Raw genomic sequence first — 15074 nt, 5'->3', positions numbered from 1 at the left:
ATGATGGCCTTCTGGACAGCAGTCAGGTCAGCAGTCTTACCAGTCTTACCCATGATTGTGGTTTTGAGTAATGAACCAGGCTGGGAGTTTTTAAAAGCCTCAGGAATCTTTTGCAGGTGTTTAGAGTTAATTTGTTGATTCAGATGATTAGGTTAATAAGTCGTTTAGAGAACCTTTTCATGATATGCTAATTTTTTTTAGATAGGGATTTTTGATTTTTCTTTACTTTTTTGCCAAAATCATCAATATTAAAACAATAAAAGGGAAAAGGCTTGAACTACTTCAGTTGGTGTGCAATGAATCTAAAATATATGAAAGTTTAATGTTTATCAGTACATTACAGAAAATAATGAACTTTATCACAATATGCTAATCTTTTGAGAAGGACCTGTATATATAAATTATTGGCCAAATCCTCAAACACAATCATGATGAGGATTGAAAGTGACAGGCACTGAAGGGACCTTAGCCACTCTCAGTGCAAATATATGTGCACACCTGAGCCACTCTCATTAACTGTGAAAACAACAAGAGCAACAGTGCAGATGTGATTAAACCATTCATTTCCCAATTTGGTACGGCACAAGACACGTGCACATTTTCATCTCCCAACACTCGTCAACATACATACAAAGCAAAGAAAAGTCCCTTTTTTATGATGGTGTGCATTAGCAAGAGTGACAGGAGTGTTAAGAGAGGCGAGCAGTTACACTAGTCTCCTGAAGTGTGACAAAATGCTTTTAGAGGTTCACAGGTGTCGTATTTTACTGTCTTCATTAAAAAAAGAAGGCCAAACTCAGGTTGACCTTTAGAACTACTGCATCTTCACTAATGATGTGCTACTGATGGATTACAAAGCCCACTTCTGCAGACAGGATGGGAGCAGAGCCTTTAAACGAGAATGTTGTGTGTGGACTCTGCTGCAGTCCCCTTACACCCGAAGGACCAGACCAAATTAAAGCCCTGTTTCTTCAGCTTGCTGATTTCTAATATAATACCTACAGAGATGTCAGGTAAAACCTCCTGGAGATTGAGGGAGAGGGTGGTGGGGGTGCAGTGTGCATATGGATTTGTCAGTCAAGCTGTCAGTCAGACTGATGGGTCATTGTGTTGTGTGACAGCAGGCTGAGAGCTACAACACTTCCATTAGGAAGGAACATCACTCAGAGGACACTACAGCCCCACGTTACTCTATTTACTGGCATGAAGGAAAACAGGAAGTACATATACAACCCTCAGCAACAACAGAACAACACTGACCTCATCGTAAGACACATGCATCTGCAGGAAATGTTCAATCTAAATCACCTCTGCCCTGGGACTGGTTAAACATCTGGCAGTTTTGTTTTAGATGTACAGTGTTTTGCAAAAGTATTCATACCCCTTGAACTTTTCCATATTTTGTCACATTACAACCACAAACATAAATATATTTCACTGGAATTTAATGTGAAAGACCAAAAACTGAAAAGTGCGATGTGCAAAATTATTCAGCCCCCCTGAGTCAATACTTTGTGGAGCCACCTTTTGCTGCAATTACAGCTGCAAGTCTTTTAAGGTATGTCTCCACCAGCTTTGCACATCTAGTGACTGCAATTCTTGCCCATTCCTCCTTGCAAAACAGCTCAAGCTCAGTCAGATTGGATGGAGAGCGTTTGTGAACAGCAGTTTTGAGATCTTGCCACAAATTCTCAATTGGGTTTAGGTCTGGACTTTGACTGGGCCATTCTAACACATGAATATTCTTTTTTTTAAACCACTCCATTGTAGCTTTGGCTTTATGTTTAGGGTCGTTGTCCTGCTGGAAGGTGAACCTCCGCCCCAGTCTCAAATCTTTTGCTGACTCCAACAGGTTTTCTTCCAAGATTGCCCTGTATTTGGCTCCATCCATCTTCCCATCAACTTTGACCAACTTCCCGGTCCCTGCTGAAGAGAAGCACCCCCAGAGCATGATGCTGCCACCACCATATTTGACAGTGGGGATGGTGTTTTCAGAGTGATGTGCAGTGTTCTTTCTCCRCCACACATAGCGTTTTGCATTGTGGCCAAAAAGTTCAATTTTGGTGTCGTCTGACCAAAGCACCTTCTTCCACATGTTTGCTGTGTCCTCAACATGGCTTCTGGCAAACTGCAAACGGGACTTCTTATGGTTTTCTTTTAACAATGGCTTTCTCCTTGCCACTCTTCCATAAAGACCACATTTGTGTAGTGCACGACTAATTGTTGTCCTGTGGACAGTTTCCCCCACCTGAGCTGTGGCTCTCTGCATTTCATCCAGAGTCACCATGGGCCTCTTGGCTGCCTCTCTGATCAGTGTTCTCCTTGTTCGGCCTGTAAGTTTAGGTGGACGGCCTTGTCTTGGCAGGTTTACTGTGGTGCCATACTCTTTCCATTTCCGGATGATGGATTGAACAGTGCTCCGTGAGATGTTCAAAGCTTGGGAAATCTTTTTATAACCTAAGCCTGCTTTAAACTTCTCCAAAACCATATTCCTAACCTGTCTGGTGTGTTCTTTGGACTTCATGATGCTGTTTGCTCCCCAATATTCTCTTAACCAACATCTGAGGCCGTCACGGAGCAGCTGTATTTGTACTGAGATTAGATTACACACAGGTGGACCCTTTTGAGTCATTAGCAGTCATCAGGCAACTACTGAATGCAATTGGTTGCACTCAGGGAAAAGGGGGCTGAATACTTTTGCACGTCGCACTTTTCAGTTTTTTATTTGTAAAAAATGTTTTGATTCATGTAAAATTTTGCTTCCACTTCACAATTGTATACCACTTTGTGTTGGTCTTTCACATTAAATTCCAGTGAAATATATTTATGTTTGTGGTTGTAATGTGACAAAATATGGAAAAGTTCAAGGGGTATGAATACTTTTGCAAACCACTGTACACACATGGACAAAATTGTTGGTACCCTTCGTTTAATGAAAGAAAACATTACAGTGGTCACAGAAACAACTTAAATCTGACAAAATTAATAATTAAAAAAATTCAATGAAAATGAACAAATAAAAGTCAGACATTGCTTTCAAACCATGCTTCATCCTTCAAACCTGAGACAAGTGGAGCAGTTTGCTCATGAGGAGTGGGCCAACATACCTGCTGAGAGCTGCAGAAGTCTCACTGACAGTTACAGGAATCGTTTGATTGCTGTGATTGTCTCAAAATGTTGTGCAACTAAATATTAAGTTAAGGATACCATCATTTCTGTCCAAGCCTGTTTCATGAGTTTTATTTTTATTTGTTTGTAATTCTGTTGAAGCATGGTTGAAAAGCAATGTCTGAATTTCATTAGTTAATTTTAATAGAATTTTTATTTATTATTACTTTTGTCAGATTCAAGTTATTTCTGTGATCATTGAGGGTTTTTCTTTCATGAAACAAGGAGTACCAACAAGTTTGTCCATGTGTGTACATCATTATTTTGATGGCTCATCAGTGGTGGTTCTTTTCTTTTGTGTATTCTAAGGATTTGTCCTAAATTGTAATGTTTGAAATGTATGCAAATGTGTATGATCCTCAAAAAACAATTATAAAAAAGGGAAAAATTTGTTGGTTATCAGACATGTGAAGAACTACTGTTCATACAGAAGTAGACAGGGGGCGACAGAGGCTCAGGAGGTAGGGAGTTTGTCCTGTAACCGGAGGGTTGCCGGTTGCCCTGCTCCGTCCGTATCAGTCATTGTGTCCTTGGGCAAGACTCTTCCCCTGCCTTGCCTACTGACGGTGGACAGAGGGCCTTGGTGGCGCCGATGCATGGCAGCCTAGTGTGCCCCGGCTACATTGTAGCTTACCATCATCAGTGTGAATGTGTGCGTGAATAAGTGAATGATTGTAGTGTAAAACTTCAGAGGCCTTGGACTTGATAAAACACTATATAAGTTCAGGCCATTTATCATTTATTGTGTTTCTTCAAACCCAGCCTGGGCTGTCACTTCTTAGAGCACCTTAAGTGAAGTAAAGTGATGTGTGTTGTCATCACTTCATCCGCACACAACAACAAAATGTATCCTCTGCATTTAACCCATAACACGTGAGATAAACCAGTACAGTAACGAGCAGCTATTTAAGCGCAAAGGGAACAGTTAGGGATTAGGTTTCTTGCTCAAGGACACAGCAACACAAGGGTATGGAGGGGAACCGAACCTGTGAATTTCTAGTCTCAGGACGACTGTCCTACCACTGTGCCACAGTCTGACTCTAAACTTCACTGTTTAAGCAGAACGAGCAAGAGTCTGGATTGGACAAAAATCATCTTGAGGTATGTGGACAGTATTTAAGTTACGGTAGACAGTTTTAGGCTTTTAGTCCCTTTGTCCTATTGGATTTCTACCAAATAAACTTCGTTAAATTATTTTATTTTATTGTAACAAATATTATTTTCCATTCAGCAAACTAGTACAAATAACTAAGTTCAGTGTGAAATGCTTTCCCAAAAGATTAGACTTAGAGCTCCTTATTTGGTCACTTAAAAAAGTCTTGTCCTTGAAGTGGTGACTACGTAAGGACTAAATAAGTTGACAGTTCTTGTAAAAGTGATATAATTAGTAAGATATAGATGTCAGTAGCGCAGGGGTAGGTCAGAGTCAAACTCAGGTTCTCAAGGACCGCTATCCTGCATATTTTCCTTGTTTCTCTGCTCCAACACACCTGATTCAGGGATTCAATTACCTCCAATTCTACAGAAGCCGGGTTAATCATTCATTCATTCAAACCAGGTGTGTTTGAGCAGGGAAACATAAAACATGCTGGATAGCGGCCATCGAGGACCAGAGTTTGCCATGTGTCCTAAAATATCACCAGGTATGCAGTGTACATTTTCTTAGCGTCGACTGGTAAATATGTTTTTATTATTTATAACAGGTAAGAAATAATAAATATACTTTATTAGTGAAAATCATGATTTTTTTTTCAACTAACTAAAAAGTAAGATATTGACTAAGTTCAGGTCTAGTTTAGATCAGTTACTTTTAAATTGTTCTTATATAGATCTAGCTGTTTTGTGTGTTTGTTGAATTAAATTAGCATAATTAACAATTAATTTATAGTAAAAATACAGTTGAACACAGCTCCGTCGATTTATTTATGTCTATGACTCGTACCATTATACAGTGTATGACACAGACACATACACACAGCTATGTGTACACATAACACTAACCTCGTCCAGCTCAGAGATATAGACCGGCTTCTCTTCAAAGCCAATTGGCATGGGTTCATTGGGCGGGATCTCTACTTCTTCATACATCTTGTTGTTTTCCCTGCGGATGTTCTCAGGGAGCAGCATCTGAATGTCACAAAAAAAAACCTTACATACCATACAGATACCCTTGAACATTATTAGGACTAGACAGTATTTTTGGACTTTTTGTGGGAAACGTGTACAAACATTGTTACACTTTTTTCTACAGTTGACAAAACCACTTGACAAAAGTTGGCTGAAAAGCAATCTCTTCTAAAAAGTGTTTCTTAAAAAACATCAAACAAAACAAAATCATTGCATGTTTTTGAAATGAAGCCATGACTTGATGGAAATATTTCCCAGTCTGCCTTTAAAATCAACAGAGTGGCAAATAGCCACTCGTGATGTTAAAAACGTTCATTTCTGGCTGAATTTAAGTAGACACTGCAATTTTTGCTCCAGTGCTGATGACTGGGAACCACTAGAAAAGTCAGTATCTTACTGGGCTTTGACTGTTGGAGACTAGTTGGAGACTCAATACTGCGAGAAAATTGGCCACTTTTCAGTTGCAGTTTCACTGAATTTTAGGTATTTGGATCCAAGCTTGAGTGTTCAAAGACCTCTTTGTATTTTACATTTTGTACATAGCCAGAGTGCTGTAGCTGTGTTTTGCATTGCCTTTTTTTCTGTCATGCACATATTTTGATGCCTACCTCAGCCCACATCAAACCTATTGTGGGCAACTGTGAGCTGGTTGTAGTAGCTGCTGAACCTTTATTTTCTGACTTGGTAATGCAGCTTTAGTCCTCTAATTTTATAAAAAAATAAATTGAGAAAGGTTCACAAAGCTCACAACAACTTTTTGAGAGAAAAAAAATTGTCACGTAAATTATTTGAACATTCTTAAAATATCATGAAGACTAAAAGGCTCTGGAACTACCATGAAATAATTAGGAACCTCTGCAAACGTTTCAAAAAAATTAAGACTTCTTCCCAAATGCAGTTCCTAATTTGTAGCCAACAGTCACAGCCCAGTGAGACTAAAGAAAGGATATCTAATAGCTTGCTGTCTAAATCAGTGACTCCCAACCAGGGGTACGTAAACATTCTGGGAAGTTAATTTTTTTTTTTCATTTAATAATCAGTTGTACATTACAGTTTTGGAGAATCATTATTATGTTTGACTGAGGGGGTACTAGTGATATGACAAAATGGCTCAGGGGGTACACAAGTCTAAAAAGGTTGGGAACCACTGGTCTAAATCGTTTTTTCTTTGATGTATGAGAATAGGATGTGAAAGACATGTTGATCTTCAAAATTCTCACCCTGGCTCCTCCGACGAACGCAGGTGCATTAGTTGCTTCTGCATAGCTGTCAAAGACATTAGGATATCGGATCCTTTCGTACACTCTTTCTCTGGTCAGGATTGGCTCATAGCGAGCATTCAACAGGGCCTGTTCTCTGTAAAAACCCAGAAGACATAGCTCACATTAAGACAAGAAAGCTTAAGTAAATAGTAAAAACCTACAGTGAGACTGGTCACAACAAACACTTTCCCCACGGTCTAACAACCATGTCATCAAGAACAAATGTCTTACATTTCATAACCTCAATACTAGCAAATACTGTAAGTTCAGCAAAGCAGGGACCTATTCCGTTAGCCGGACTAAAACTTTACTAAGAAATTGCGTGTACTATGACGGTGGTTCTGATGTCACTTTGTTAAAACAAGACCTTCTGCATTGATCTCAGATATTTGATATTTTGTTGTTGTTGTTTTTTTTAAATACATTAATTTGACAAATAAAATTACCAAAAAAAAAACCATCTTCCTTCAAGGAGAGGTATTCATAAAAGACAATGGTCTACTAATGAAAACTAAAATATAGAAAAATCCTTATAGGAAAATATTGTTACACCTTATAGGACAAGAGGGTACGATTTCTCTGATGTTGTAAAAAGATAATGCTTATAAGGCAGAACCAACATCCTGCTGCTATTTAGATAGGGAATGTATTTTCAAATACCAAGTAAACTGCATCATAGTGCATGCGTGCCGCCCCCCCCCCCCCCAATGCACGCGCTGAAGTGGGCGGGACTGAAGCGGAAGCTGAGCAGAAGGTGGTCCTTAAAGAGACAGAGGCCAATTTCAAGGCGTTTAGAAGAGGAAGTGATGAGAAGATAAGTTTATTTTCTATTTAAACATAAAAACAGCATTTTAGTAACAACTAAAGGTGACATAGATACTTTACTATGGTATAATATTTAAATATATGCCTGAGAAACATATAATATTGCCCCTTTAAAATGAGTAAGCATTCACACTTTTGTTTTCCTGTTCATAGTTCCTTCGAAGTATTTTTGTACTAACTACTTCAACATTCTTACAGCTATTTCATTCATTCAGTTATCAAGTTGTTCAGGACATTACAGCTGTGACAAATTATTTTGAATTTTTATACTTTTTAAAGTATTCGACGGGCAGCACAGAACTTAAAGCTGGTTTTTCCTCTCCACTGTCACCAATGTGCTGCTCAGGATGGGAGACTGTGACGAAGTGAAGATTCAACACAATCTGCTGGCTTCTTTAGATTTATTGATTCGTGTACAGGGCCCTGAGACAATGTTTTTTGTGACATGGCGCTATATAAATAAGCTGAATTGGATTGAGCTGTAACCTCACAGTGAGGAGGTTGTATGTTTGCTTCTTGGCCTTTTTGTGTGGAGTTTGCATGTTGTTCCTGTTTACATGTGGGTTTTCTCAGGGTATCCCAGTTTCCTTCCACAGACCAAAAACATGCAAGTTAAGTTTACTAGTTACTTTAAATTGTCCCTAGTTGTGGGTGAGAGTGTGAATGGTTGTCATTTGTTTCGATGTGCCCCTCTAATGGACTTGTGACCCGTCCAGGACTGTCTGCCTGTTGAAGTGACTGCTGAAAATACGCAGCGATGCAGTAAGAAAAAAGTGGGTGAGGAAATAGATGGACAGATAACTGGATAAAATTATTTATCTGCACTTACAATTATTTTCTCATAGAAATTGTTAAAATCTCTTCCTTGCAAAATGTTGTGCTCTTTAAATTTTTCAGCAAACTTTTTTCAAATGAGCTTTCAGCTGTTAGCTTTAACCGATTTTGGGAATTGGCCACAATATGCAGCCCTACTCATAATTATGACCCCTGCACGCTAAGCGTAAGTGGGAGTCATATTGTTTTTGCACTGTTTATTTTTGATTTTTCTCCAGAGATTTTTGGTCAACGTAGCACAAAAACGGCTGCACCGGTCAACATGAAATTTGGCAGGACTGTAGATGAGTCCGACCTACACTGCAACAGATAATGGTTTTACGATAGACCCCATTATTGAGAAGTGGGCTCCTTTCAAAGTGGGGGTGTATGGACATGCAAAAATGCTTATAACTCAGAAACTGTTCAACATAGAAGCTTCAGATTTATTTTGTTGTTTAGCTCTAATGAGGGGCTATCCATCAGGTCCCCCCCCCCCCCCCAAAAAAAAAAAGACCCCCACCCAAATCACTACAAATTTGGGATGAACCTAGTAGCATGACATTTATTAGGAATAAAGACTTCTGAGTTCAGGTGCATTTGTGCGTGCGGGGGTCATTATGTTACCGCTATGCGGTATGTAGTTCATTCTGTTCCAACTATCTGTCAAATTTCAGAAATGAAATGTGTAAATTATACACAAAACTGTGGAATTTAATAGTGTGCTATTGAACCTGAACAAAACTAAATAAATTTTCTGAATATAATGAAGTTCAATGGGATTTTGGTAAAACATGAGAAATCCATAGTAATCGAACTCCTTCTTTATGTAGCTGAAAGCTTTGACTTTCAGTTCAACATAGCTGGCTAAACTGGAAATCTCCCTTGGAAGTGTACACACAAAAAAGACAAGATTTGATTAAAATCCTACTTAAAACAATAAAAAATAAATAGTACTTTCCAAAGACCAAAAACAAGAAAGAAAAAAAGCTTTGCCCAGAGTCATATCTCCAACCTTTTACCACAGAGTGTAACCCATCACAACTATTAATATTTAAAAAATAAATCGTCATATTGATGGATGATTCATATGAGGAGGCAGATGTGAGACATTATGTTTCTCCCTAAAGTGGCTTACCTCTCCACTAATCTTTTCCTTCACACTACACTGGATTTCACCATGCTAAGTTTTTAATTAAACAGATCGCTGCTTTTTTCCATCTCCTGAAATTAAATTTTCAGAGGAATCTTTCACACACAAAAAAGATGTGTGACAAGCTGCAGAGATACAGGGTTACTTTTTGTTTGTTTGGGGGTTTTTTAAGCATCATGAAAAATGCAGAAGCTTAGTGTGTTTGTTGCTGATATCTTCGATAACAGACAGAGATGGACAGCCAGGGAACAAAGACAAATATCACAAAAAAAGAAAGAAAGAAAGAAAAAAATAGTGAAGGTGATATACCGATGGGCTCTCATTTCTCTTGGGTCAAAGGTCATGGCAGCATCCGAGTTGTCGGCATCATCTGTTCCTTTGACTCTCTTTTTTTCTTTTTTTTCTTCTCGTCGATACATCTTCATCATTTGTTTCTCCTTTTCTGACTGAATGGTCACCTGGCACCCATAAGCAGGCTTGTTCACTTCACCACTGACTTTTCTGCCAACATCTGGAGGACACAAAACAAAAATGGTAGGACAGTGGACTAACTAAAGGTTTTTTAAAAATGCACTTAAAACAGAATCCTGTACAAATTAAAACAGTTGACAGAAGATTTCTCTGTGAAAAATTCAGAAGTCAAACTTTCTGATATTTTTGCTTATCTGTCTTTTGTTGCTATATCATACTGATACTCGGTTGAAAGAAAATAACATGTCACTTTTTTGGACATCCGATACTCAAACACTGTGTGACTTCAAACAACAGCCGGTTGCACCGTTATTGACCATGTTGAAAAATGTTGTTGCATAATTGTAATAATTTTAAGCATCACATCCATGATTTACAGTAATAATTAAAGCTACATAACAGTGACCTAACAATAACATTGCTATGTTAATACCTTGACTTCAGTGCCACTATTTGATGTACAACTGCAGTCAAGTGAGTCATCACTTAGAAAAGTCTGTACATTATTTTCACTGGAAACAGTTGGAATCACCTTCAATTTAAATCCATTGAAACTTGTTGCAGTCAATTAAATAAATCCAAATTATGAATGGTAAATAAACGTTAAAAGTAAATACTTTTTTAACTGTTCAGAAACAATAAAAACAACTGAATTAAGTAGGGACAGAGTGATCTGAAACTTTTCACTTTTAAAACAGGTTGGATAAAATAAAATAATTTATGTGCGTTTTGTAAAAATAAAAACAATGCACATGAACATTAATTAATGTCAGATATAAATCATCAACCAGAGCAATATACTTAAAGTAGAGAAAATAAACAAACTAAAGTATTGATTACATTATGGTCGTTTTGATGAGATATGATTCGGCAGTTGGCATTAGTATTATCAAAATTTGGATCAATCTCCATACACCTAACGTGGGCTATATTTTAAAAAACTGAGGCATTAAGCCTGATGCAGATTTTCTCGAAGAGCACATATCCCAAAAGAAAAAACAAAACTGCTTGTATCCACTGCAGAACATAACATGTCGGCCACAGTCAGTAAAATTTGAATCAATTTTTATAATTACTAATCAGAGCTGAGTGATGTTCAGTGAATATGGAAGTGGCACTGCATGGGTTAAAGCTCCCTGCAGCAGCCTCCCTGTTTGAGACACAACAGCTCAATAAAAGGTAGAACAGCTCTTGAAAACAGATGAGATCTGATGATTGCACCGTGGCTTGGGCTGATTGAATGATTTCTTCTTTATCTCGACTGGAGGTTCTACCTGCTGTACAGCCACTGATCGCTTCAACAGCTCCCCTCTTCCTGTCACTCTTACCATCCCTCCCATTACCTCTCCGACTCCCAATCCCTTTAACTCTGTCACCCTCTATGCACCAATTCCTCTGTCTAAACCAATTTCCATTCTTTGCCACTCTCTTACTGGCTGCTAATGTGCCTTCTTTTGTGGCTGTTACAGAGATTGCCTCCAAATGTGCAGAATTCACATTTCCACAAGTGATCATGGTGGTATAATAGCAGTGAAGAACACCAGCAGAATAGATAGGGTTTGTTTATAAGTTGATTTCAAGCTCTTTTCACATACTGGAAACTGTATACAATATTTAAAAGAAAGAAATAAAACCATCTGAAATTTTAGTCTAATATTTCAGTCAATGAACTGTGCCATTATGTGAATGTTGATTCAGCATTTATACTGTTGTTTTCCTGTTTTGTTTTGTTTGTTTTATCATGTATTTTTGAATTTGCACATCAAGCATAACTTCTGCATACCTTGTGCTATTTCAGCATTCATAAATTAAGACAACACCCATGCACACAATCTTGGTGTCACGTCTTTTAAGCATGAAATAAACTACAGCTGGAAGAATAAATATTGGAACACAGCAGCAAGATAAGAACTATATCAATCATTTGTTTTATTTAGAATATGATAACAGCATAAAGTAACTGCCATAATTGAACATACCTAAGCAGGAAATGCAAGATACACATTTTTTGTAGCAATAGTAATTTTGACGTGTTCAAAAAGGAGTAGGAAGAAGTGAAACTTATTGATTTATGTATTTACATACATTGACTTATTGTATTTACATAAATCAATAAGTCAACATTTGAAAAATATATCTGAGGTGCATTTTTATTTTTCAATAAGGACAAATTCCCATTCATTTAAAAGAGGAGAACAGGACGTAAAACTTGTACTGGAACCAACAGAGGAAGTTGGTCTTGTTCTGGGTTCAACTCCTGAGTTCCGGTCAGGGGTCTGGATATAAATAGTGTTTTGGGACCCCATGATTATGTGTGGGGAGTAGATGGGACTTTAAAGCCCTTCATCACTATCCAAGCTCTGGTTTCAAATTCACAACTCCTGCAAGCTGAGTCCTGCTGGCTTCACTTCCAATTAACGTAAGTAGGCGTGGACTCTTCTAGTAGTTTAATACAGCTTCATGGGATAGACAGTAGGCTATACTTTGATAACCAGAAAAAAATATATCAAAAAAGTCCTCTTCAGGATAAACTTCTTTTGCTTCTGAAATAAACCCCAAGAAAATGTTACCTCTCCAGATGACCAACACGTGTAATCAGTTCAAATAATAATACAGCATCTGATTATTTTGAGGATCCCATGACAACTGTTCATGTCTTAAAGCATTGCCTCTATAAGCCACAGAATTGTGGAGAAGTGCCACCAAGAGCATCTGTTTTCTTGTAAACATGCAAGAACCAAAATATGAACTCCAATTTAAAAGCTAATCAGCAAGAGACAGACATTCCCACTAAATCCCAATCTTCCTTGTGCCATGCACGTAGAAAAAAAATGTAATCAGCCTTTTTTTAACCCCTCGTGACTTCACTCTCAGTCGTCAAGGCAACACTAATCTGAAAAGCTGTCTGGCAAGTGAAATTTTAACACTGATCAGGGTTCTTTACAATGAATACCACAGTTTGAGTTTTCAAGTACCCATAAGTTTGAGCATCCATGAATCATGTTCTTTAGTCTGATGTGCAGTGAAGTTGTATTTTTGTTTTGCAAATGCCTGTCTACTGTCTATGATCCATAAAATATGTTCTTTTGGAAACCATCAGGATCATCAGTGCTTAAGTGGGACACATTTCTTTATTATTCTTCCTGACTAGGCCACTATCTATAAGTAATCAAAAAAGTACTAAAATGCAGATCATCAGGTTCAACCCAAAGCTTAAAGAGGAGCTAGACATCTGGAAAAAGCACAAGCTGATATGTCTGTTGAATTGGTTGTGTAAATTTTGTGTACTCCCATGTGTCGTTACAAACTCTTTCCCTTACTTGTGTCTTCTTCAAAGAATTTGACAGAAATACAACAAAAAACAAGCAATGCCTCAAACCAAAAGGCAAGACTGGAGAAAAAGTAAAACTGATCAACTACCAAAATCCAAAATAACGTTTGCGAATTGCCAGGGCATACAAGGTATTCAGTGAAAACCATAAGTAGACCCCCCAGAAGATGTTAACCACTTTTAAAGGGTTAAACCACTTTTATAGAATACATTAAAATTGCCATGGATATATTCTGACAGTGTAACATAAGCTTATTGCTGGGTTATTATATAGTCCACACTTTATATAGCATCATTTTACCCTCTCCAGGTTCTGCAAAGCACTTTACAGAGTATTTTATTCACAATGTATGCCTTAGTTCAAGCTCAAGAAGATTGCCGGTGTGCTGCAGGTGTGCTGATGGAGGAGAAACAACCTAACTGCACACTCATATTTGCTCACTATACATCCATCCATCCTCAATACCAGCTTTTCCCTTTCAGGGTCACAGGGGTCACTCATGCCCATATCCAGGAGTCACGTTGCAATAGGTGGAATACACCCTGGACAGGGACACTATAGACAGCACTTTTATATATATGTTTTAATATTTTCATACACCAATACGCATATGGGTGGGCTATGTATAAAGTTTCTTGCCAAAGGACAGTTTGGCACACTTCAGGGACAGGTGATTGAACCTAACCCTCTGGTCAGAGGATGACTACAGGGCCAAGCTTTCTGTAAGAATACACAGTGGAATAGTTCTGGGTTGGAAAAAAATGCATCAATCAAACTTTTTGTGTACAGTCTCTGGGCAGAATTTCTTGCACACAAAGTATTCAGTATTTGGATCCAAACCCCCAGACATCATGACAAAATAGTTTAATTTGGATATACAGTTTAATCAGCCAAGCAGATTTACAGAGGGTGTTTTCTTTGCCTTTATTTGTCTATCCATTTGTCATTCCTCCATCAATCTAAGTATTTATCAATCTATCCAGTCCTACATCCATTTATTAATCCATCTATCTCTCTGTCCATCTATTCATCCATCCCTCTGTCCATCTGTCTGTCTATCCATCAAAACCTGTGCATAGATCCTAGTATTAATTTAATACTTCATATTCTGTAACACCATTTTCTAAAATCGTGTTGCTGTGAATCTTAAAGGACACCAGTGAAAAACGTTGAAGGACAACAGGTCAGGACTAAAACTGGTTGCAGGGATTATTGTGACAAAGAGGAAGCTTTCTCCTCTCTAATCTTCAGACACTCTGATGCCTACCTTGCATATGAATCAGCAGACAGCTATGGCAATGATAAATTAGCTATTCTTATCTTTTCACTAATATCGTCAACTATTCACAGCATCACTTGGCAAGTCAAGGAGAAGCAAACAAAAAAGAGGAACCTGACCACTAAAAATGAAGAAAAATGAGGTCATGGGGCAAACCTCAATCAGAATACAAGACACCACTGAAAACAGAAATGTATGGAAGCATGTACTTGTAAAAATCATTTACCAGCCAACAGTTTCAGAAAATTAGTAATGTCTAATCATCAAAAGCATTTACCTTTTTGGGACCCAACATTATACACAAAGTTTTTTTAACCAGTATCTTAGTTTGGTGTGGAATTTGGTGTTATTTCTTTCTTAAAAGCCTAGAATTAAGGTTGTCACAAAACTAAACTTTTTAACTTGATACCAAGGAAAATAGTCAATACCATTTTCAGTGTTTCCATCTCAAGAACCAACAAACAGGTAGTTAGAAAAAAAATCACCTCTAACCCATCACACCTTGACAGTTGACAATACTTTTAAGGCCTCCGTATATTCCACTTTGGCTGTGGTATACAGTGGTTTGCAAAAGTATTCATACCCCTTGAACTTTTCCATATTTTGTCACATTACAACCACAAACATAAATATATTTCACTGGA

The 15074-nt window shown here is 37.9% G+C and overlaps 1 protein-coding gene across 1 annotated transcript in view; it reads right to left on the bottom strand.

Moving 5' to 3' along the window:
• ascc3 (activating signal cointegrator 1 complex subunit 3) overlaps window positions 1–15074 on the bottom strand; it is a gene marked incomplete in the record, with an annotated part of 193195 nt that overhangs the window by 145532 nt on the left and 32589 nt on the right. Inside the window, 3 exon segments of the mRNA XM_014023633.1 lie at window positions 5170–5295; window positions 6516–6651; window positions 9658–9859. Of these exon segments, the coding sequence (XP_013879087.1) occupies window positions 5170–5295; window positions 6516–6651; window positions 9658–9859 (464 nt within the window).

This window comes from Austrofundulus limnaeus, unplaced genomic scaffold (genome assembly GCF_001266775.1).
Source record: "Austrofundulus limnaeus strain Quisiro unplaced genomic scaffold, Austrofundulus_limnaeus-1.0 Scaffold383, whole genome shotgun sequence".
NCBI lineage: Eukaryota > Metazoa > Chordata > Actinopteri > Cyprinodontiformes > Rivulidae > Austrofundulus > Austrofundulus limnaeus.
This window is presented reverse-complemented; position numbering and strand designations above follow the sequence as displayed.